Raw genomic sequence first — 25,135 nt, 5'->3', positions numbered from 1 at the left:
TTGTTTGCTCTATGGTCGGGTGGTTGTCGCTTTGACATATTCACCATTTCCTTTCTCAATTTTATAAATGTTTAGGAAAGTATTTATCTCAAAATCTAGAGATAAGGAGAAGTTCAAAAATAATAAATGCAAATTAGCCACAAATATACATATTTTGAGTGGTATATAATTTTAAATGGTATAATTTAAAGATGTAAATTGTATTGTCTGGTTCTGTCCTGGCCTTTTATACACAGGCACTTGTTTCTATCCATAGGAAGGTCGACTATCCATATAAATAGAAGAAGGTGGCTAACGAATTTTTTTTTAGGTCACGACAGTCTCCGCTTCGGACGCTTTTTCTACCCATCAACTTAATGCTAAAAATCCCTTCCTTATATGAATCGATTATATTTATATGGATAGTCGACCTTCCTATGGATAGAAACAAGTCGACCTTCCTTTGGATAGAAACAAGTGGCCTGTGCTTTTATAGCATCTTTAATAGTATTAAACAATGTTGTTTTCCTATATTATATGTCTCTAATTTATGTCTAATCTTACGTACTTGTATGTAATGTCATGAAAGCTCTTTATAGGGCCCTTTAATTGGAAATAAAATATTCTTATTCTTATTCTTATTCTTATAGATAAATTATCGAACACATCCATGATCACCGAAAACCGGAACCTATCAAATCCGTGTACGATTCAAGATTAAAAGTATACTGGTTTCCAGTCGATGGTCTTCCTTTGCTCTCCGACATACACGGTCCAGTCTATGCTTGTTTAGACTTCGCAACCAAATTCCACGTTCATATTCATATTTCAGTTTGCAATGTCATCAAAACGAACTCAAAGTGAAGCGGGAGATGCAGGTAGAAAGAAGAAAAAACAAGTTCGAGTTTGGGTTGATGGATGGTAAATTTAATTGGTTATTAGCTATACGCGATAACGTCTTCTGTCGAACGTGTTATTTTTTTACATTTTTTACTACGATGTTTAGACGCACCAACCTTTTTATTTTCAGCCACTACTTTGGCATAATCACACATGATACGAAAAGTTACCAAATAGAGATTATAATCTTATATACAAACTATGTCATTGTATGCAGACCACTCTAAAGAGCATATTAACAAAAAATGTGAACTGTCATCTGATGAATTTGATTTGTGTGTTCTTAGACAATTGGTTAAGACTGATCGCTACAGTGGTGAAGGTTTCAGGTTTGATTTATGACTCAAGGTGCTCAGCTAAAATTTCAGAGATTTGCATCCTTCCTCAACATGCTCAAGGGCAGATCCAATTGTTTTCAAACGGGAGTTTCCAACCCATAAGATTGCTTCCCACATTAGTATTCCTCAATAGGACTCTTCACAGTTAGTTCAGCCATATTGGATAGGGGTCAGATTTTTTTGAAAGAGGTGGAAATAGTATGAAAGTTAGGGAAATCCTATGCATGTTTCCTAGCAACTGCTCTGTTTAAATGATGTTTTCTCGTATTTTTCATTTTCAAACCATTTTTACCATTATGAAAATCTGCCTCCTATCCAATATGACTAAACTAACGTTGAAAAGCCCTATTACCTATAAACATACAGTTTAACAGACCAAAGCAACATAGACAATAGTAAAACTTCCTAGAAAATAGACAAAGTCAATTACAATACATTTTCTTATTTCTTCAGTTTTTGTAGAATGGCAGAAAAATATGATTCATTTCACTTCTTGTCTTAACTGTCTGAGCAGACCATTCATCAATTCGCCTTTAAAGGACTATTGGTAATCTCATTGTTCGTACATCTAAATGAAAATATCATTATGTCATTGGTTGAATTTCTTATGTCTAGAAAGTTTTGGTACACACTTCTCAAGTTCTGGAAATATTATCCGGGATGTGTTAGATTCTAAAACAGCAAATTGGAGTGACACATTATTAAATTTGTAATTTTTCTTTCAGTTTTGACATGGCACATTTTGGACATGCAAATGCCATTAGACAGGTAATGTAGTTTTAACTTACTTGTCCACACAAAATGTATGTGTGTGTCCATACATGTACATGCACATGTTCAAATGTATCTTGTCTAGCTAATTGCACAGAGTACCCAAATTGCACATATTGAGCAAAAATAGCAGCGGAAATCTTACAAGATCTCCTTGAGGCTAAACAATTTTTTTTATTATGATTTGATACTACATGTACTATGCACGTCTTTCAAAATAGGTAAAAAAAATTATATATTAACAAAACGTTCTCAGTATTTATCAACAGATAAGTGTTTACTGAAAAAACAAAATCAAAACGTCAACTTTTCAAAATTAGCAAATACAATATGCTACAAGTATCCATTTTTTTTTCAAAAAGTAAGAGTAAGCATGGACAATTTGGGTACCGTCACGTTAGCTTTAAAACAAAGTTTAATCCACCATTTTCTACATATGAAAATGCCTGTACCAATTCAGGAAAATAACTGTTGTTTTCCATTTGTTTAATGTGTTTGAGCTTTTGATTTTACCATTTGAGATTATGAGATTTGAACAGAACTTGAATATTCTGGATATAAGCAATGTGACAGTGTTCACAGAGAAGTTATGAGTAAAATCAGAGGAGATTTTATGATATTTTCTTTCATCATAAGTAAAACTGTTTTTAAGGAAGTAGAAATGACAAATTATCTTACTTCTGTGTAAAGATATTGATGCAATATGAATATTTTTGTTGTTTGCTAAAGACACTGTGGCTTGCGACTGATATAATTGTGTAGAAAACCAGAAAACCTATGTATATATGTACATGTATATATAAATAAAGTACTTTGGAAAGAAGGGAGATATATTTTCATTTATATTTGTAACTTTTGTAATCATAAACAAACATATATTTTATAGGCCTCATGTACTTTTGAATTTATCTTATCTGACATGCAGTAAAATTTATTTTATCATTTCAGATTATGACAATTCCTTGTTTAGATTTGTGTAATTCAAACAAAATTATCAGATGTGACAAGTTGATCAAATACTAGATAGTAAATCTATGGAGCATTGTCCTTACATAGTTATCTGTAACATTACATCTTGAACTCTTGAAATATACATGTACAATGTATTGAATAAGGCCCCTAAGAATATAAAAGAGGAATGAAAGATACCAAAGGGACAGTCAAACTCATAAATCTAAAATAAACTGACAACGCCACGACTAAAAATGAAAAGACAAACAGACAAACAATAGTACACATGACACAACATAGAAAACTAAAGAATAATTACTTATGTGATAACAAATCCTGTAAATAGTCTAATTCGGTAGGTTACATTCATGAAATTGAAGGGGATTGTAGTTACGACGTAAGGAACATATCCAATATCATTTGTGAAACGGTTATTCCATAACGGTCAACCAATTCATGATGGTGTCCGTAAAATTTACGACGGAATGATTTCAACTTCACCCTTTGGAACTCTTGGTTTAATAGCTTCCTTATAAGTGTCTTGACTATAAATCCAACTGATATTATTTTAGTGCTTACAGTCATTGCTATGCGGATTTGAGACTATTGATATATTGAACATGTTAGTCAGGATGTTTTAGACTGTCATATTACTATTTTGTTTTATGATTACATTCTAACAATGTCGAACAGAAAAATTTATATGAGTTATCATTCTATGTTAAATATGAAAATCTTTCAAAGAAATGGCATTTGCTCTTTTATGACAATTTTTTATCATGCAATAAAGATTTTTTGTTTCTGTCATAACAGGCCAAAGAAATGGGTGATTATTTAATTGTTGGAGTACATTCTGATGGTACGTATAGTCATATGCTTAGAGTGTATAGATATAGGAAGATGTGGTGTGAGTGCCAATGAGACAACTCTCCATCCAAATAACAATTTAAAAAAGTAAAGCATTATAGGTCAATGTACGGCCTTCAACACGGAGCCTTGGCTCACATGGAACAACAAGCTATAAAGGGCCCCAAAATTACTAGTGTAAAACCATTCAAACGGGAAAACCAACGGTCTAATCTATATAAAAAACAAGAAACAAGAAACACGTATAAATTACATAAACAAATGACAACTACTGTACATCAGATTCCCGACTTAGGACAGGTGCAAACATTTGCAGCGGGATTAAATGTTTTAATGGTATCAAACCTTATCCCTTTTTCTGAAAAAAATAACATAACATCACAACAAAGAAAAACATACAATAAAATATCAATTGGCAGGCTTAACATGTATTTCAGTAAATTGGTTACTTTTTACATAATTGATTGTTAATTTGTATACATGTATTTTCATTCTATGTAGTTAGGCAGGATTCAACATTAACTTATTAAGTGAAGTTGTTGGAACATGATTGGCCCTGAAGTCATGAAATTTGAACTCAGAAAATATCTTAGCTTATTGTTGATGATAAAAACATTGGCAACATTTATAAATTTACAGTTAATTAACTTCTATCATGAAAATTGTTACTGCATTAATGGTTAAAAGTATGTATCATCTTGGCAAAAACATGATTTTTATTGCAATATATATATTTGCAATTAAAATATACAAGTCTAAATTGAAAACAATATTAACGGTCAAATCTATGATTGCGTTGGATAAAAACTGCAATTTTTATACGTGTGCATGTAAAACAAATTTTGTTGTAGAGGGGTCTAAATACAGCACAAACAATATTTTCCTAAAGACCGAAAAGGTGAAAAAGTATATTTTAACAAAATGCATTTGACTAACAGGTCGAACAACTGTTGTTCTCAACCCTGCTGTCTGCCTTTGGCGATTGCCAAATAAATTGATCACAAGATGTAACAAAATATATACATATATTATATTATAGCTGAAATAACCAAAAATAAAGGACCACCAGTATACAGTGAGGAAGAAAGATACAAGATGGTTAGAGCTATTAAATGGGTTGACCAGGTAATATAATCCCTTACATTATTGTTCTAGGTTTATTAGATATTTAGACAAAATATGTGAGACGATCAATGAAAATCAGATATACCGAATTTACCTAATTTGCCCTAATTAGCTTATGCTTTATCCAGATCTCTGATATAGGTAAATACCAGTCTAAAAAACTGAATACTGAACAATGCAAACCCCACCTAAAAAATTGGTATGATTAATTGCCAATAAGACAACTGTCCACAAGAGACCAAACCACTAAAATTAACAACCAAGGTCACCTTACAGTCTTTAACAATTAGCAAGGCCCATATACCACATAGTCAGCTATAAAAGGCTCTGAAATAAAACAATTTATCCCAGAAAACTAACGGCCTAATTTATGTACAAATTAATGAATGAAATACAATATGTTACACAGCAATACACGTTCCTTTTATATATAATAACACTACAGGGAGTAAACATCTGTTCTAGTTGATGTAGAAATCCATTATGTTTAATGATCTATGATTATTTTTTGCAGGTTGTAGAGGATGCACCATATGTAACAACCCTAGAAACATTGGAAGAATATGACTGTGACTTCTGTGTACATGGAGGTACAAGTCTTTGTTATCTCTTGAGCCTTTTATTAATGAATTATCAACTATTAATTTTTTAGTCATATGCTTCTCTTTACACCAATCAGATTGCCAATATTCAGTGAAAGATTTTTTTTTATCTCATTTATGGGCATTATATTTTCTGGTCTGAGCGTCTGTTTGTTCGTTGTTCTGTTTGTTCGTCTGTCCCGCTTCATCTTAAAGATTTTTGTCAAGGTAGTTTTTGATGAAGAAGTTGAAGTCCAATCAACTTGAAATTTAGTACACATGTTCACCTTGATTTGATCTTTCTAATTTAATGCCAAATTAGAGTTTTGACCCAAATTTCACGGTCCACTGAACATAGAAAATGATAGTGCGATGGGGCATCAATGTACTATGGACACATTCTTGTTTCATTTACTTTTTATATTAAATTTTCTATATCATATACTGTACCAACATTTATATAATTTGTTTATGTATAATGAAGCATATTCCTCTTTTTATAGCTAATTATTCAGTTTTTCTTATTTTCAAGGATGTACGTTTACATCCACAACCCAATGGTCACTACTGGCAAATTTCCTTATTTTTATATCAATAACTGAAAATTATAAGTTTAAATCAATCATTTTTTGTAAAAAAAATAATCTTGCAGAATAATGAATCAATGATCATTTAATTGTTTCAAAATTGATTAATGAACAGATGTGATTTATAAGTAGATCCGCCCACACTCAAGATATAAAATGAGTATGTAGGTAAACTAGGAACCCATATTGTAATATATTGTAAAAAATGATAGGAAATCTATATAAAAAAACAAATTTAAGAGCAAATAGAAATATACTAAAAAAATACAAATAGATAAAGGGACAACTATTGGACCTGTTGTAAAGAAAAAGATTATTTTTTCTTTACTGACTTCAACATGCTGAGGATGCTGTTACTGATTTCTGTATTTTTATATTACTACAAATTATCTATTTTTACAATAAATGCTACCCGCGTTATTCAGTGTGCACCACATTGTTTATGTTATTTCTTCATAGACAGAAAACATATTACAGTCATTCCTTAAATAATACAAAAGTCCTTACTCATAATTCAGTATTCATATTTGAATGTTTCTTTCATTTTTTCAGATGATATCACAACAACTGCTGATGGTACAGATACATACTACCTTGTCAAAGCTAATGGAAAATACAAGTAAGATACTTATTTTCCTTACTCCCTCTCCAGCCACATTTAACTCAGTCAGTAACTACATGACATAGTTTTTTGATTGATGCACCAAGCACTTTCTTGTGTGACAGCTCTTTTGTTGATCCGCTTCCTCTTTCCCAAAAACTTTCATCTTTGAAATCTTTGTCACATTTTGCTCAGCACATAAGTTTTCTTTATATATTTGGTAAAATAAGAAAGTAATATCTCTCACTACATCTAAATAACCCTAAATGTTTTGCATAGTTTACATGAAAATAAAAATAATAAAACTGTTTGTCACGAAATAGCCCAAAAGTGGTGCTTAAAAGTGGTGTTTGTTAAATCGCCAAAAAAACAACCCCAAATCAAATCCATTACCATTTCAACATTTGCATTATGCTATAAGCAAGACAGATATTTGTGTCAATAGATTATTTTCAGATTCAAAGAATGATTATTAAGCCACAGCATATGAAGGTTAACAATTTGTAATTTCTGTCTGTAACTTGTTTGACATTCTAAAGTAAGCTATCTTCACCGTAGATTTTTTATATTTTGGGTATACATCAATGAATTGGCTTCGTCAAATCTATAATACTAAAATTACGAGGTCCAATTTGTCAGCTGTCATCACGTAAAAACGACGAATCAAAGAATACAACTTCTATTATAACTAATATAGTACAAAGGTGTAGATTAAAAATTACACCACAGTCAGGAGTCTACTTCGTCAAAATTATCTCCCCATTACGCCAGTTCATTTTCACAATCGTAGAAATGGAAACCATTGTAGGGATGACGCGCTACCAATATTGCTCTTGGAAACCGATAAATTTATCCACATTGCACCATTACGATCCTTATATGTCAGTTGTATTTTAAAAGACAAATGTATCAACTAGCTAATGAGCATCAGTTAATAATCTTGTCTGCATTGATTCAACTTAAAACTATTGTCTGATCGGTTGTCAGGTGGAATTTTCGAAAATTCATAAACATTTAAAAAAAATTCTAATTAAATATTTCGTGGAAGGGCAGACTAGATTTTTTTAGTGTATGAAGACTATAAACCCTAGTAATCACACACAAAAAATTAGAATTTTTCGAAGATATGCATTTTCATCATCCAACTTGAAAGACTGTCGTCAAGTACTTTCAGTAAAAAAATAGCTATTCGAACACACCTTCTCTGTTTTCGTGACTCATCAGATAGGTATTTCACTTGACCCATATATTTCATCTTTTAGTACTGTGATTTTTTTTGTGTTATAAAGTCAACCTGTAGCTTTAATATATAAAAATGATAGAATCTGAAGCGAGACGATGTATGAAATATTCTTACTTTGTACGATATCAAGACAAAATACTCAACTCAAACACGCCCTAACATAAAAAGGTGCACTCGATTTTCTCTTTTCGATACAATTGTTACCCATTTTTTGGAATTTTTTCTTCAGTCACATAATGGAAGGGCAGACACGAAAATTACTGAACTAATAGATTGATATGTTTTCCGTCCGTGGTAATTTTTTCATAAAAATCGGAGGTTATGCATTTTCGTCATCCAACTTGAAAGATACCCATGTCTTCGACTTGATATCTAATTGTTCTGCTTAACTATGTACTAGATAAATTGAAAACTTATGCAAATGGTGTTTTTAAAATAAAACACCTCGTAATTGAGAAGAAAATTGCAATTTTGTTTGTTTCTATTAACTTTTAAAATTTTTATCACTATAGTAAACAATACAGTAAACATTTATCGCCTTCTCTAACAAAGAGCTTCGATTCTTTTGTTCTATTTCAACCTGGTTTCCGACTGACCACTCCAGGCCCTTTTGTTTTCCATGTAATTAATATTGCCAATAATTAAGAAGTTCCGGGTCGAGTCCGATACCGATACCAATAGTATATTCACCTGTTATCTATTACCTTATATGCACGTTCCGCATCTGACAAGCGCACCACCAAACGGTGTATTTAGGATTATGCTATAAACGACCGCTATAAACACGGGTCATAGTCACAGGGTTGACACTACTAAATTCAATTATTGTCAAATTGTTACCTATTGTAGTATTTTAATCAGTAAGACTTTCTAAGATAACAATACGAATACTAAAAATCTGGACTAAAAATAAGGCGTATAGGTATAGTTATCAATTTGTTAGCGGGTATGATGTAAAACAGATAATCAAAGAATTCAACTTTATTTATAACTAATATAGGACAATGCTGTTGATTAAAAAATAATCCATTTCAGGAACTTTTGTTTTCCAAATAATTAATATTACCAATAATTGATAAGTTCCAGTTCGACGGGTTCAAACAGAAAGATTTGAAAGCAGAGAAAACTTTATCAGATGAAAATACTAATACTAAAATAAGGCTTGCGCATATTTATATACTTTAATTCAGTCACAGACCTGCGATATCACGGGTGTGTTCTAGTTCATTTTAAAAATCAATTGTTGTAGATAATTATGAAAACAGAACAAAAGGGGAGCAACTCCATATTGCAATTACCATTGTTGCATTTAGCATATAAAAGCTTTATTATTTTACAAATAATATACACCAGTAAAATTGACTTTTTATTAAGAAATGATACAAACTTATTGGTTATCTTTTTTCTTCTTCAGAGAATGTAAAAGAACAGCTGGAGTATCAACAACTGATTTAGTAGGAAGGTATACAAATTGTATTTCTTAAGTTTTTTTACAATGCTATTTGTTAGAACATATAAAAATGGGTCAGGTAAAAAATTTAATTTAAAAAAAAAAGAAAGAATAAACATGATAAATGAAATAAAATTTTGAATATGGAAAATAAGTAAAACTTTTTACAATACAAAATAATTTAAAAAAAATTTAAAGTTTTCTCTTAATTTAGGAATATATTGAAACAAGAATGTTTGACTGACTATTAAGTTATGTGCTATGCACATTCTTGAAGAAATATCTTCTTTGAAAATTTATATATTTTATAGATAATTATTCACAATTGTTTTAGACTCTTGATTATTTGGAGCTTAAAAATAGTAAAATAAGTCAGACCATGAATTGACATCTGCGTAATTTGGCGTAGGTGGGTTTGTGTATACTTTTTGTCTAATTAATGTATACTGCACATTTCCTCTAGGTTTTTTTTAATAATTTCAAATTCTTTTTAGAATGTTGTTGGTTACAAAACAGCATCATGAAAGGGACGAAGAGAAAGTAATGGACAAAGAAAAAGTAGCAGATATTGGAAAGGTATTGAAATTTACTAGTATGCTAATAGCTTACTTTGTTATGTATGGTGTTTTATATTCCTGTAATTGTGCTTAATTGTTGTATATAATATGTGAAGAATATTTGTGAACTCTGCCTACTTAATCAATTTTACATGTGAAGTAACTCCGTTTAAATTTTCCTAATTGATTTGTTCAACATGTAAAATATCAGTGTTTTATTTCTGAAAAATATACGTGTTTATAACATCTGAATTATCTCTGTTTGTTTCAAAAACAGTTGTTTTACACATGTGAACCAGCTCTGTCCAATTTCCCAAATATATTTAATATGTGAAATAGTTCTGTTCAGTTTTCCATATTGTTATGTTTAACATGTGAAGTATGCCGGTTTAATCCAACAGTATTGTTATTCTAAATATGAGAAGTAAATCCCGTTTACATTGTCAAAATTTAAGTCAAATTAAGCATGCATTTAATTCTATCCTCACTCACTGGATTGGTGGTACAATGCACTTGCCTGATATAAAACAAAATATATTGGTTCTGGAACTTCTTATTATGATGTGTACCATGTAAGCCATTTAAGATCTGCCAGGCAGTTGCTGTCTGTTTGAAGATACATTGATTTCTTTATACACATTAAGGATGTTTGCTTGTCATGTTTTGGAATTTTTGTCAGATTTTCGAGATTTTCTGGTTTCATCTATTGGAATGCCTTAAAAAATTTGCCCATGGACCCCCATTTTTCTTTCTTATAAATCTTTTACATGTATAATGAAATGTTGAATTAACTCTGGATTGACATACAAGTCAGAATACAGAGAATAGGAACATTTAGATTGCACAAGAAATTAAAAAAAAGCAAAAACAAAACAGTCCACAAGGCTGATGATTGTCAAGCAAACCAAGTTGATGGATGAAGGGTGCTTTTTTCTCAGAGGTTTTTTTCTGGAAGCAATACAAAAAAGTTTAAATCCTGACTATCTTAGGTTGTTTTATTTGACTGTCAAATATCACATATGATTAAGATTCTTATAATTTTAAATAGAAATAGGCTACCATGTATACTGTTCACTATCCTAATTCAATTTGTATGAAACCACCATTGCAATTGTCTTATATTTACCTTTGAGGGATGATACAAAAAAGGATAAAACATTTCCCTCTGTACTTTTGAATTAGTTTTGAATATCTATACATTTTTAAATAAAAAATCAATTTTGTACAGATGTCTGCTGCTAACAAGGTGAGAGAACCCCACACACTTTAACCTTCATGAATTACTCCTGAATTTATTTTCTTATTTAGGATTTTTTCTTTTGTTAATGCAAAGACTGTCATAAATGTTCTTGTTATTCTATTTACCTGATTTTACTAGAGATAGTTGAAAGTAGAAATAAAAATTACTTAGCAGAATTCAAATTTAAAAATATAAGTAAGTGAAAGTCTGCTTGAGTAATTTTTAATACAGAAAAAGTTTAATTTTACAAATAGCTCCAAAAATAATGAATTTATTATTTGAAATAAAGTTTACCTATAAATTGGTGGTCTTTGCAATATTATACAGAATTTTTTGTGGAATTATCTATATATTTTAGTTAATGTATTAATAGTATTCTAAATATATATGTGTTAAATATAGTGGTAATAAAATCAATTTTATCAAAAGGTAGAGCTAGTTTTATAAGAGGATACATAACACTACAGGGAGATAACTCTTTACAAATCGGCTGAACGTTTTAATCACATTAGAATTGTTATGGAAATGTTAAGCTTCTCAATGATCAAAATAAGTGTTTGTCAAACTGCTTTATATCCAGTAAGATTTATTTTTACAAAGCATGTGCTACAAGTTTTTCGAAATTTTTGTTAAAGGGTCAAAGTAAATATTTTGTCATAATTTTATGAAAATTAAATGAGCCAAATTGATTTTAGTCAAAATGTTTGGTACCGCCTTTAGGGCGATTACTGTATAAATCAGTGAAATGTTTGTAATCAGCAGTTTTATTGAAGCTATATAAGCATTCATGTAACATAGAGTTAGAATTCTCTATGTTATGTACCTGCTTAGAATATTTTTATGAATATTCTTCACACAAAAGTGATAGTTCTATTTATGAGTTATCTCCCTTAACTAGTTCTACCTTCTAGAATGATTGGTAGATTATTGTTCAATTTATCAGGTCTAGAATTAGAAACTGATAATTTTCAGCACAGAGTATTTCTACCCAATCATATTCTTTCCACCAGCCTTCCTCTCAAGCATTTTGTGGAATTTAACAGTACACTATTTCATTTATCAATTTCGCTCTGACATTTAAAATCACAAAGTCACCATGTGACCCTTTAAATCTATTTTTCTAGGTTTGAGATTCATTTTTTTGGCATTTCACTTTGACTTATCTAATCTTCTCCTGAAATTTTATTGCATTGACTGAAGCCCCTTTTCAAATCAACATCTTCAGTGTTTTGAAGACTATACATTTGTATGGAAAATATCTGTTAACTAACCATATACCTCAGATTGATATCTCTGATAATAAATTAGTAATATTTAATCAATTGTTTTCTGGAAATTGCTATTAAACTAAAAAAGAACTTGGCTCCTGAAGCTAACTTAGTAAAATAAATCATCTTTTATCCAAGTGTGAATTTAGTGTTCTACTCAGCACTTTCAAACAGCAATTTCCCCCTTAAATTATAGCACCACATTTATAAAACATACTTTTATAAAATATATTCTGATTCAGACAGCATCATGGAACCAGTCTAATTACTACCATATAAAGACATGAGGAGTACACTGTTTAAACGATTAAAAGATCAGCTAAATTTATATAACTTTGTTTTCAGAGTTATTGTGTATAGAGCAAGAATGATTCAGAAGTAAATGATGCACATATATCTGATGACAATGATTCAATGTTTTTAATATTAATATTAATTCTCTCATTACTCCGAAGTTCTTATTTGTCGTCTTTCCTGCAGCACATGTAGATATCTGTTATAGTTTTCTGGTATATTGAACATTTGTAATAGCAGATGGACATAGTTGGATTTTATTTCATGCTTATAAATAGAATAAAATTGAGAATGGAAATGGGGAATGTGCCAAAGAGACAACAACCCGACCATAGAGCAGACAACAGCAGAAGGTCACCAACAGAGTTTATATGTGTGAATGAGTATGATCAAGTATACCATATAAATATTGATAGATAGTACTGAATTTATACACTTTACTTTAAAGTACTATGAATTGGACTGTTGTGGACACTTTCATTCAAAATATATGCATTAAGGTCATTTCAAATTCATAGTGCCATTTAAATGCATTATAAAAATTTTGCCATATTATACAGCACTGCAACTATGCAAACATTTTACAGTCAGAAAGTAATATAAAAAATATCATAAATATACAAAAATGATATTGAAGCATGTCAAGAACTTCAGACTTTTCTGATTAATTCAGCTTCCCTTATTGTATAGACCCTCGTCTTTTGTTGACCTATGATGACCTCCAAATTTGTTTTCCATGTTATTTGATTAATTACATAGGTAAATATAAGTCAGAGTGTGTATATGTTATTAAAAAAAAAAATAAGTTATATAGACTAAACTGTTACCATGGTTACCAGCCAGGTAAAAGATACTGAATTTCAGTGTTTTTAAATATTATTTATATTTTTTAAAAGCTGACTGGTGCATTTTTATAAAACATAATATTCACTGCAGAATATTTGTATGAAGGGAGTTAATTTAAGCATGAAAGCAGTAATAGATGCATTGTATTTGTCACAGATTATTAAAAAAATTTAAAGTAGGTTTCATTTTACTGGTACAGTTAGATTTTACCAAAACAATCTAAAGTGAATGCATTTGTAGAAATATTTTCTCTTTTTCAGTGTAGTACAGCAAAAAGTCCATATACTGGAGTTTCACAATTTCTACCTACATCAAATAAGATTATACAGTTTGCTGATGGGAAGTCACCTAATCCTGGAGACAAGATTGTTTATGTTGCAGGAGCATTTGATCTTTTCCGTATCCTTTATAATCAACATATTTGCAGATTGCAGATTGCAAATTTAGAAAATCAATATTGCTATATTGAAAACAGCATTTATCCAAGATTATCATAAATTTCACATGAGAAAAATTTGTTTTAGTCTTCTATATATTTGAACTTAAAATTATTTTCTAACTAGGCAAACAAGTGCTAAATTAACCATTTTCAATGATTTTAAAAATGAGTATGACAATATTAAAGATTTCTTCTTAACTTTACCTAGATGTTGGTTTTGTAGATTTTCTAGAGAAAGTATCCAAGGAAGGAGATTTTATAATTGTAGGTCTGCACACTGATCCTGTAAGTATTTAAAGTCATGACACCATTCTTAATCTTGTACATGAGAAAAATAACATCAAAGATACCAGGCCTTGAATTTTTAAAATTGAGAATGGAAATGGGGAATGTGTCAAAGAGACATCATCACGACCAAAAGCAACTGAAGGCCACCAATGGTTCTTCAACAGAACAAGAAAATCCTACACCAGAATTAATTTTCATCTTTAAAAAACTTGTCAATGACACTCAAAACAAAAAATAGTACCAAGTTTAAGGTTGTACCTAACACTACAGGGAGATAACTCTGTAAAATCAGCTAAACGTTTTAATTACATTGTGGTGTTAAGGGAATGTTAAGCTTCTCAATGATCAAAATAAGTGTTTGTCAAACTGCTTTATAACCAGTATGATTTTTCTGATAAAACAGTTGGTTCAAATTTTCTAAAATTTTTACATTATTGTCAAAGTAAATACTTTGTCAAAATTTTAAGAAAATTAAACGAGCCAAATTAATTTTAGTTAAAGTGTTGGGTACCACCTTAAAGACCAACAATTCTGAAAGACACCTAGAGGATTTTAGCTATACTTTATTTTTTTGTTGGTACTTTTCAGTTAAAACTTGTACACACTTTTAAGAAACACATTACTGACTACTATTAAATAATCAATTTAACTTTTGTTGCAACCCTTTTCTGTTTGAGTAGAGTTCCCAATTTGATAACGTTGGATGGAAATGAAATCAGGGTCTAGGGTGTAACTATTGGTGCAGGATCTGCTTATCCTAAACTGAGCACATAAGATTACCAATGGGCTTTTTTGAAGAATAAAAAACAGTGAAAAAAAGATGATTTCATATGTGAAATGAAATCCAAATTAATTTCACCGATAAGCTAACCTCATACAACAATCATGTTGTAGTTTGAGTTAGAAATAAAAATAAATATTTCTGTATTACTTACAAGAAAGTTTTATGTTTAATGCTTTATTTCAAAGGTTGTGAACAGATATAAAGGTTCTAATTTTCCTATAATGAATCTTCACGAGCGAGTTCTCAGTGTTTTAGCATGCAGAGTAAGTAGAATTAATATAAATATTTCCATTCCATTGCATATAAACTTATTTTGTGTAAAGGCAATTTTTAATCATTATTAATTTATTATGTACCCACATGCAATAGTTTAATTTTGCATTTAAAATCATTATAAAAATGATAAGATTTGGTATAATTGCTATTGAGATTAACTATCTACTAGAGATAAATAAAATGAATTATTCAACTACAGGTCACTGTAACGCCTTTAACAGTGATAAAAAATCTGTAGTGTAAGTCAGCTATTAAAGGCCATGACATGACAAAATGTGAACAATTTAAACGAGGAAAACCAGACAAAAAAATATACTGGTAACAAAGAAAAGAAATGACAGACTGTAACCAACAATAACAGAATTACAGGTTCCTGACTTGGGACAGACATGTGGCAGTTCAACATGTCTATGAGTGATCAACAATCTCATTACCTTGGACATTGGTGGAACAGTAAAACATATGAACAAACTGTAAAATTCAGTTGTAAATAGCTTAACTCATCATCATCATCCTACTTTATTTCCTCCTATAGGAGATTGACATAAGACAAAATGCAAATAGTATGTACAATTATAAAGTTGTGTCTTTTGAATGTGTGTAAATTTTGAATTTACGATGCAAACTTCCAAAACACTATATATTGGTAATTAGTGTAGTTAAATGGTTTGCCTTTTTATGCATTTTACCTGTTTCTCTAAAAGGATTTTTATACGACCGCAAATTTTGAAAAAATTTTCGTCGTATATTGCTATCACGTTGGCGTCGGCGTCGTCGTCGTCGTCGTCGTCGTCGTCCGGCGTCCGAATACTTTTAGTTTTCGCACTTTAACTGTAGTAAAAGTGAATAGAAATCTATGAAATTTTAACACAAGGTTTATGACCATAAAAGGAAGGTTGGTATTGATTTTGGGAGTTTTGGTCACAACATTTTAGGAATTAGGGGCCAAAAAGGGCCCAAATAAGCATTTTCTTGGTTTTCGCACCATAACTTTAGTTTAAGTTAATAGAAATCTATGAAATTTTGACACAAGGTTTATGACCACAAAAGAAAGATTGGGATTGATTTTGGGAGTTTTGGTTTCAATAGTTTAGGAATAAGGGGCCAATAAAGGGCCCAAATAAGCATTTTTCTTGGTTTTTGCACAATAACCTTAGGTTAAGTAAATAGAAATCTATGAAATTTAAACACAATGTTTATGACCACAAAAGGAAGGTTGGTATTGATTTTGGGAGTTTAGGACCCAACAGTTTAGGAATTAGGGGCCAAAAAGGGACCCAAATAAGCATTTTTCTTGGTTTTCGCACCATAACGTTAGTATAAGTAAATACAAATCTATGAAATTTAAACACAAGGCTTATGACCATAAAAGGAAGGTTGGTATTGATTTTGGGAGTTTTGGTCCCAACAGTTTAGGAAAAAGGGGCCCAAAGGGTCCAAAATTAAACTTTGTTTGATTTCATCAAAATTGAATAATTGGGGTTCTTTGATATGCCGAATCTAACTGTATATGTAGATTCTCAACTTTTGGTCCCGTTTTCAAATTGGTCTACATTAAGGTCCAAAGGGTCCAAAATTAAACTTTGTTTGATTTCATCAAAAATTGAATCCTTGGGGTTCTTTGATATGCCAAATCTAACTGTGTATGTAGATTCTTCATTTTTGGTCCTGTTTTCAAATTTCAAATTCTACATTAAAGTCCAAAGGGTCCAAAATTAAACTAAGTTTGATTTTAACAAAAATTGAATTCTTGGGCCTCTTTGATATGCTGAATCTAAACATGTACTTAGATTTTTGATTATGGGCACAGTTTTCAAGTTGGTCCAAATCAGGATCTAAAATTATTATATTAAGTATTGTGCAATAGCAAGTCTTTTCAATTGCACAGTATTGTGCAATGGCAAGAAATATCTAATTGCACAATATTGTGAAATAGCAAATTTTTTTTTAATTAGAGTTATCTTTCTTTGTCCAGAATAGTAAGCAAGAAATATCTTATTGCACAATATTGTGCAATAGCAAGAATTTTTTTTAATTGGAGTTATCTTTCTTTGTCCAGAATCAACTTAAATCTTTGTTATATACAATATACAATGTATATACACTTTTTACTACCAACTGATAAATTTAAATAATCTTTACCATTCAGTGATAACACATCTTAATATTTTATGATGTATTTAAATGAGTAGTTATTGTTGCAAACTCCATTAGAAATTTGAATTGATATCAGTTTTGAAAAAGGGAAACGGGGATGTGAAAAAAAAGGGGGGGGGGGGTTAAATTTTTCTCATTTCAGATTTCATAAATAAAAAGAAAATTTCTTCAAACATTTTTTTGAGAGGATTAATATTCAACAGCATAGTGAATTGCTCAAAGGCAAAAAAAAACCTTTTAAGTTCATTAGACCACATTCATTCTGTGTCAGAAACCTATGCTGTGTCAACTATTTAATTTTAGATTTAAAAAGTTTGAAGAAGAAATCTTTAATTGATTTGTAAAATCTTGGCATTTGTTTTGTGTAAAAAAAAAACCATGTAATGTCAAAAATTTGATCACAATCCAAATTCAGAGCTGTATCATGCTTGAATGTTTTGTCCATACTTGCCCCAACTGTTCAGGGTTCGACCTCTGCGGTCGTATAAAGCTGCGCCCTGCGGAGCACCTGGTTATTATTATCATTTTGTATATTTTCTAAAATTGCTGTACTTATACTATTGTACTCATACCTTCAAGCTCAGATTTTATTTATTTTAGTAATATTCAACAACTTTTTAAACAGACATCCTATTAATTTATCTTGCATTATTGTCATTTGTCAAGGATTCACAAAAAATAATGAAGGTTTTGAATTTTGTATTTACAGTATTGTTTCAATGCATTGGAGGATCCAGGGGGGGTTCTGGGGGTTGGAACTCCCCTTTTTTTTGCCGATTAATGCATTTGAATGGGAGCATATCTAGGTTGGGAACCCCCCTTTTTCAAAGGGCTGGATCCACCCCTGCAATGTATTTGACCTTTTAATTTTAGTATGTAAATGAAGTGGTAATTGGTGCTCCTTATGCTGTTACTGCAGACCTTTTGGATCACTTTAAGGTGAGATAGTTAATTTTGTAAAGGCAAATATGAAGGAGGATTAACTTTTCCTTTAATATGTAATGATTGTCAAGTTTCTGCATATTGATGTATATTGAACCAATTGCCAAAAAAATCACTTCATGATATAAAGTAAATCTGATATTGGATTCATTTGATTTCACAATTTTGTGGTTTTCTTAATATGTGAAACTTATAAATTGTATTGGCCATTAAGGATTACCTCAGATTTAATATAAAAAAAAAAAAAAACCATGATCTGAAAATAAACAAATTAACAAAACAATGCTTGAAAAAACTTGCAAGTTTTCAAGGACAAAAAAAAAACCACTAATTTAAGATATACTTGAGAATAAACTGATTTTGTTTCTTTTTACAGGTAGATTTAGTTTGTCATGGAGCCACACCTATTATGGATGATGTAGATGGGTCTGATCCCTTTGCTGTAAGTTAATCTTGTTACTGTATACCTGTTTATGGTTAATGCAACCAGTCTTATTACACACATGCAACAATTAAGTGTGGATTATACTTTTTGCTGTTATTAATTTTACATCACATCAATCAGGCCTTGTTTGAAGAGTTAAACAAATCACCTTCTATTGGAAAATGTAAAAAGAAAATTTTTAGAAGACTATACATGTTATAATTGGAAAATCTGAGACTATCAAACAAAATATGACTTCTTATTAAGTATGGATAAGTGAAGAGTCAAGGACAATCAAATCATTTGCTGTTTGTTAAACTATCAAATACTGCGGATTAATGAACATGTTGTTTTTGTGGACATTTGATTTTGTATTTTTGCAGAAAAAGATGATAGAAAATTTTGCTTTGTTGAACATTTACATTAGTGGTTAAGTGTTGACCACAAATTCACAGAAATGTGTATACCATGATAATAGTAAATCATCACAATTAAAGTACATGTTGGAAATTAATGAGGAATTCCTGAAATCTTATCACCATACATTATTAAGACGAAAGCAAATAAAGTTTTTGACTGTAAAATTGGGATTACTTTATTGTGGTCAAATTACTGGTAACTAAAACTAGAGGCTCTCAAGAGCCTGTGTCGCTCACCTTGGTCTATGTGCATATTAAACAATGGACACAGATAAATTCATGACATAATTGTGTTTTGGTGATGTGTTTGTAGATCTTACTTTACTGAAAATTCTTGTTGCTACAATTATCTCTATCTATAATGAACTTGGCCCAGTAATTACAGTGGAAAATATTTTCTAAAAATTTACAAAAATTTATGAAAAATGTAAAAAATTAATTATAAAGGGCAATAACTCCTTAAGGGGTCAATTGACTATTTTGGTTATGTTAAACTTATTTGTAGATCTTATTTTGCTGAACGCTATTGCTGTTTACAGTTTATCTCTATCTATAATAATATTCAAGATAATAACAGAAAATGGCAAAATTTCCTTAAAATTTCCAATTCAGGGCAGTAACCTAACAACGGGTTGTCCGATCCATGTGTAAATATCAGGGCAGATAGATCTTGACCTGATAAACAATTTAACCCTGTCAGATTTTCTTTAAATGCTTCGGTTTTTGAGTTATAAGCCAAAAACGGCATTTTACCCCTATGTTCTATTTTTAGCCATGGCAGCCATTTTGGTTGGATGGTCAGGTCACCGGACATATTTTCTAAATGAGATACCTCAATGATGATTGTGGCCAAGTTTGGAATAATTTTGCCCAGTAGTTTCAGAGAAGATTTTGGTAAAAGATTACTAAAATTTACGAAAATGGTTAAATATTGACTATAAAGGGCAATAACTCCTAAAGGTGTCCACTGACCATTTCAGTTGTGCTGACTTATTTGTAAATCTTATTTTGCTGAATATAATTGCTGTTTACAGTTTATCTCTATCTATAATAATATTCAAGATAATAACCAAAAACAGCAAAATTTCCTTAAAATTACCAATTCAGGGGCAGCAACCCAAACAACAGGTTGTCTGATTCATCTAAAAATTTCAGGACAGATAGATCTTGACCTGATAAACACTTTTACCCATGTCAGATTTGCTCTAAATGCTTTGGTTTTTGAGTTATAAGCCAAAAACTGCATTTTACCCCTATGTTCTATTTTTAGCCATGCCGGCCATCTTGGTTTGGTTGGCCGGGTCACGCCACACATTTTTAAAATTAGATACCCCAAAGATGATTGTGGCCAAGTTTGGAATAATTTGGCCCAGTAGTTTCAGAGGAGAAGATTTTTGTAAAAGATAACTAAGATTTACTAAAAATGGTTAAAAATTGACTATAAAGGTCAATAACTCCTAAAGGGGTCACGTGATCATTTTGGTCATGTTGACTTATTTGTAAATCTTACTTTGCTGAACATTATTGCTGTTTACAGTTAATCTCTCTCTATAATAATATTCAAGATAATAACCAAAAACAGCAAAAATTCCCTAAAATTAACAGTTCAGGGGCAGCAACCCAATAACAGGTTGTCAGATTTATCTGAAAATTTGAGGGCAGATAGATCTTGACCTGATAAACATTTTTACCCTGTCAGATTTGCTCTAAATGCTTTGGTTTTTGAGCTATAAGCCAAAAACTGCATTTTACCCCTATGTTCTATTTTTAGCCATGGTGGCCATCTTGGTTGGTTGGCTGGGTCATGCCACACATTTTTTAAACTAGATACCCCAATGATGATTGTGGCAAAGTTTGGTTCAGTTTGGCCCAGTAGTTTCAGAGGAGAAGATTTTTGTAAAAGTTAACGACAACGGACGACAACGGACGACGACGACGACGGACGCAAAGTGATGGAAACTTTTGCACATATTACAAAGTAACGAGTCCTTAAACATTTTTAGTTGTCTCTTTCATTTGAGACACAAAATAACTTTGAACAATTAAAATGTGTGATTTAGTTGACATGAATGAACTGTGACTGATATCTTGATAGTTATAACCTTTATTTCAGGAGCCTAAAAGAAGAGGACAATTTAAAACTATAGCTAGTAACAATGATATGACAACTCAGAAGATTATAGAGAGAATCATTTCTCATAGGTAAGTTTGGCGTCATTAGTCAGTTTCTTTAAATGGGGTGGGGGTGGTGAGGGTCAAACCTTTATCTGGACTACGGAATCAGGTGTTTTTAAGCTCGGGATTTCTGGATTAATTCTTTCGAGTTCCGGGAATTTTTTTTTTCTAATTTTGGGATGTCAGGATTTAAATTTCCTTAAATTAGGTATCGCTCGATTTCATGTTTTTAATCCCAGGATTTTGGAATCAGGACCACTCCCACCCCCTCTTATATTGTGCTAGGTTTAAAAAAAATCTCTATTTTGTTTGCAATATCAGAGACATAGAAATACTGGATGTGCATATGTTTGAAAATCAGTGTCAATCAACTATTTTTTTTAAATTATGCTCTTAGGAAATATAGATTATATTAAAAATTACATTGTAAATGATTTCATGCATTTCTTGAAAGATATTTGTAAAAAAAAGTTTTAAAGAAACAAAATATATATTTTTGAAGTTGAAAAAAATCAAAAACATTGGAACACTGTTCTATTATTTTGCCTTACTGTGTAGGCAAATGTTATAAATTTCTGCCTATATCTTGCTGGTATTATTTAGATAGCAGTAGTACCAGTATTAGTAAACATACATCTATCACAATTTCTTCAGGTTACACTATGAAGCAAGAAATAAGAAGAAGGAAGAAAAGGAACTAAAAATAATGCAGGCGCATATGGAAAGGATTGGAAAAGAAAACAAATCTTAACTCAAACTTCTAAAAATCATTTTTAATTTATTCAAACTTTTATTGTAAATAAGTGGATCTAAATATTAATATATATATGTGTATGTGACATTTTTTTTATGATTGCAAATATTTGGTTCCTTATATATTTTTGTTACATTTAATTTATCAAAACCATTAGATCTATTTAAAAAATCATCTAAAACGAACAAAAAAGATTTTATATCATAGAAATACAGTTTAGTTAATGTTTAATGTGTTTTATGATTTAAAGATGAAAAAACTTGTCAAAACCTATCTTAATATATTTATATGAAAGCATGTTATAGAATAATCATTTCTTTGTTAAATTATGATTAGATACTGTTGTTAGTTTCTTTGTATCCATGTTGTAAAAAAGGGATGCCATATAGTTGTCATTTAAAAAAATAAACCAATTTATTAATCAAAATTCTTTTTTATCGCTTGATATACCTGGTTTACCAGAAATGTTTTCATTTTGTTTTTTGTTACTGTGTTCTAGAAATCCATAAATTGTCTGCTGATTGTAAGTGAAAATTTTTAATTTGTTTGGGAATTTGTAAATCATTTCACTTGTATCAAGTGTATAATGGAACTATTACTTAAGATATTTTTTTAATATGTTTAAGTGTTATTTATGGCTGTTCCATTAGAAAAAAGATAATACAAGAGTTGTTCATGTTGACCATGCTCTGTTGGAGTAAAAGCAATATCTGCTTTATTACTGTAGATATCTTCAAATTTTCAATACCCTATAAAAAATATTAATTGGAATTTGGAACTTCTCATCCTTTTACAATTACGAGGCACAATACCAGAGGTTATTGTGTATGAAACCAACCTTTAAGTATAGAAAAGTTGTTAAGCGCTTTGAACAATATATAAAATTATTTGATGATTTTTGATGAAATATGTACAAGGAGATTGAAAAATAAAGAGAACTTTCATTTAAGTTTTGCAAAACAGGAATTCTGTTTAGAGAGATTTTATACTCAGAATTTAGAATCAATTGTTTTCACTGTTTGCATTTTTTTTTTTTAAATTATTATCATTACATGTAATTTAAGTGCAATGTTTTCTTATTGTGATATCAAGCATGAATCATCACATCTGCCAAAAATCTGTCACCTTATAAAAAAAGTTTGAAAATTCATCCTAAATTATGACCAATAATGTTATATTTAGTGGGCACTGTTGATGTTTATAACTGGTGTTATTTTGTCTAAAGGGTTTGACTTATCTTATGAGAGGGGTTTAGTTAAGAGGGAGGGTTTGACTTATCTTATGAGAGGGTTGAGTTAAGAGGGAGGGTTTGACTTATCTTATGAGAGGGTTGAGTTAAGAGGGAGGGTTTGACTTATCTTATGAGAGGGGTTTAGTTAAGAGGGAGGGTTTGACTTATCTTATGAGAGGGTTGAGTTAAGAGGGAGGGTTTGACTTATCTTATGAGAGGGTTGAGTTAAGAGGGAGGGTTTGACTTATCTTATGAGAGGGGTTTAGTTAAGAGGGAGGGTTTGACTTATCTTATGAGAGGGTTGAGTTAAGAGGGAGGGTTTGACTTATCTTATGAGAGGGGTTTAGTTAAGAGGGAGGGTTTGACTTATCTTATGAGAGGGGTTTAGTTAAGAGGGAGGGTTTGACTTATCTTATGAGAGGGTTTAGTTAAGAGGGAGGGTTTGACTTATCTTATGAGAGGGTTTAGTTAAGAGGGAGGGTTTGACTTATCTTTATGAGAGGGTTGAGTTAAGAGGGAGGGTTTGACTTATCTAATGAGAGGGGTTTAGTTAAGAGGGAGGGTTTGATTTATCTTATGAGAGGGTTTAGTTAAGAGGGAGGGTTTGACTTATCTTATGAGAGGGTTTAGTTAAGAGGGAATAGTTTACATTAGTTTTAGTACCTGTTTAAAGCGAGTTCAATGGTTGTTTTCATTGTTTGTTTTTTGTTGTAAATGACTGTCATTATACATACTGGTATGTTTAATAAGAAATCCATGTATTGAATTCTACCCACCAATCATGACCTTTTATAACATTCAAGAAAGGAGGTGAGGGTTTAGAATTCTTAAATTTTTGAAAGGACTTTCCTTTTGTCCAACAGTCCATTTCTGAAAATATTTGACTTGCATTGATTCCAAGTAGTACTGAATTGTTCAAGACATAAAAGAGTTTTTATAAGATTCAAGTTTGGAAATTAAGGAGTGATTGTCCAAATCTTTTTTTTAGACTAGACAGAATACCATGTGTAGTTAATGTGCGAATGTTTGATGTAGTAATATGATTATTTGTTATGTGAACCAGCAATAAAAGATTGTTTATGCAAAATTCTGTGAAAACCATTTTATTTCTTTGGGAAAGTACAAATTATATAATATATTTAACATCAAAAATTGAAATATACTTCTACCATTAGATGAATGCCATTAACATGCATGGTCATATTTATACATTTGGGAATTAACTTGTCATAACATTAACTTTGTAATAAAAATCTTTTAATTGTACAAAATGTTTTTTATTATGCGTCATATAATAGATAATTTCAACACTTGTAACCATATATGGCACCACCAAAAATGTCTCGAAGGGTTTTGATCTATAATTTGTTTTTGAAAAATGAGTAACTTGAAGTAAGAATCAGACTACTGTCAAAATCAAATATCCTTTGTTTCTGCTCTCTGGTTGTGATGTTGTGTCCGACACATTCTCTATTTTATTGTCCACTTTTGTCTACAATCTATTACATGTATCACTAAACAAAAGAACATGATAGTATTCAAGAATTATAATGTTTGAATAAAAACAGATTGGCATATACATCTATGAGATTGCAACCTCAATACCACAAAAAAATCATAAGGTTTACGCGGAACCCAGTGGCTTGCC

The 25,135-nt window shown here is 30.7% G+C and overlaps 1 protein-coding gene across 2 annotated transcripts; it reads left to right on the top strand.

Moving 5' to 3' along the window:
• Positions 1–735: 735 nt before the first annotated feature.
• LOC143044382 (ethanolamine-phosphate cytidylyltransferase-like) lies at positions 736–22,386 on the top strand. 2 transcript variants are annotated; one of them, XM_076216362.1, is made up of 16 exons: positions 736–900; positions 1,943–1,985; positions 3,753–3,798; positions 4,846–4,931; positions 5,446–5,521; positions 6,652–6,718; positions 9,358–9,405; positions 9,888–9,969; positions 11,179–11,196; positions 13,859–13,997; positions 14,246–14,322; positions 15,295–15,372; positions 18,416–18,481; positions 18,861–18,926; positions 21,441–21,529; positions 22,157–22,386. In XM_076216362.1, exons 1-16 carry the CDS (start codon positions 818–820, stop codon positions 22,251–22,253), a joined length of 1,161 nt encoding a protein of 386 aa, XP_076072477.1. In that variant the 5' UTR covers positions 736–817; the 3' UTR covers positions 22,254–22,386. The 2 variants fall into 2 exon arrangements, with proteins under 2 accessions (XP_076072477.1, XP_076072478.1); XM_076216363.1 differs by lacking the exon at positions 11,179–11,196 and having other exon boundaries at positions 737–900; positions 22,157–22,385.
• The last annotated feature ends 2,749 nt before the right edge of the window (positions 22,387–25,135 follow it).

This window comes from Mytilus galloprovincialis, chromosome 9, assembly GCF_965363235.1.
Source record: "Mytilus galloprovincialis chromosome 9, xbMytGall1.hap1.1, whole genome shotgun sequence".
Classification (NCBI taxonomy): domain Eukaryota; kingdom Metazoa; phylum Mollusca; class Bivalvia; order Mytilida; family Mytilidae; genus Mytilus; species Mytilus galloprovincialis.
Note: the sequence above shows the minus strand (reverse complement) of the source record. Positions and strands in the feature narration are given on the sequence as shown.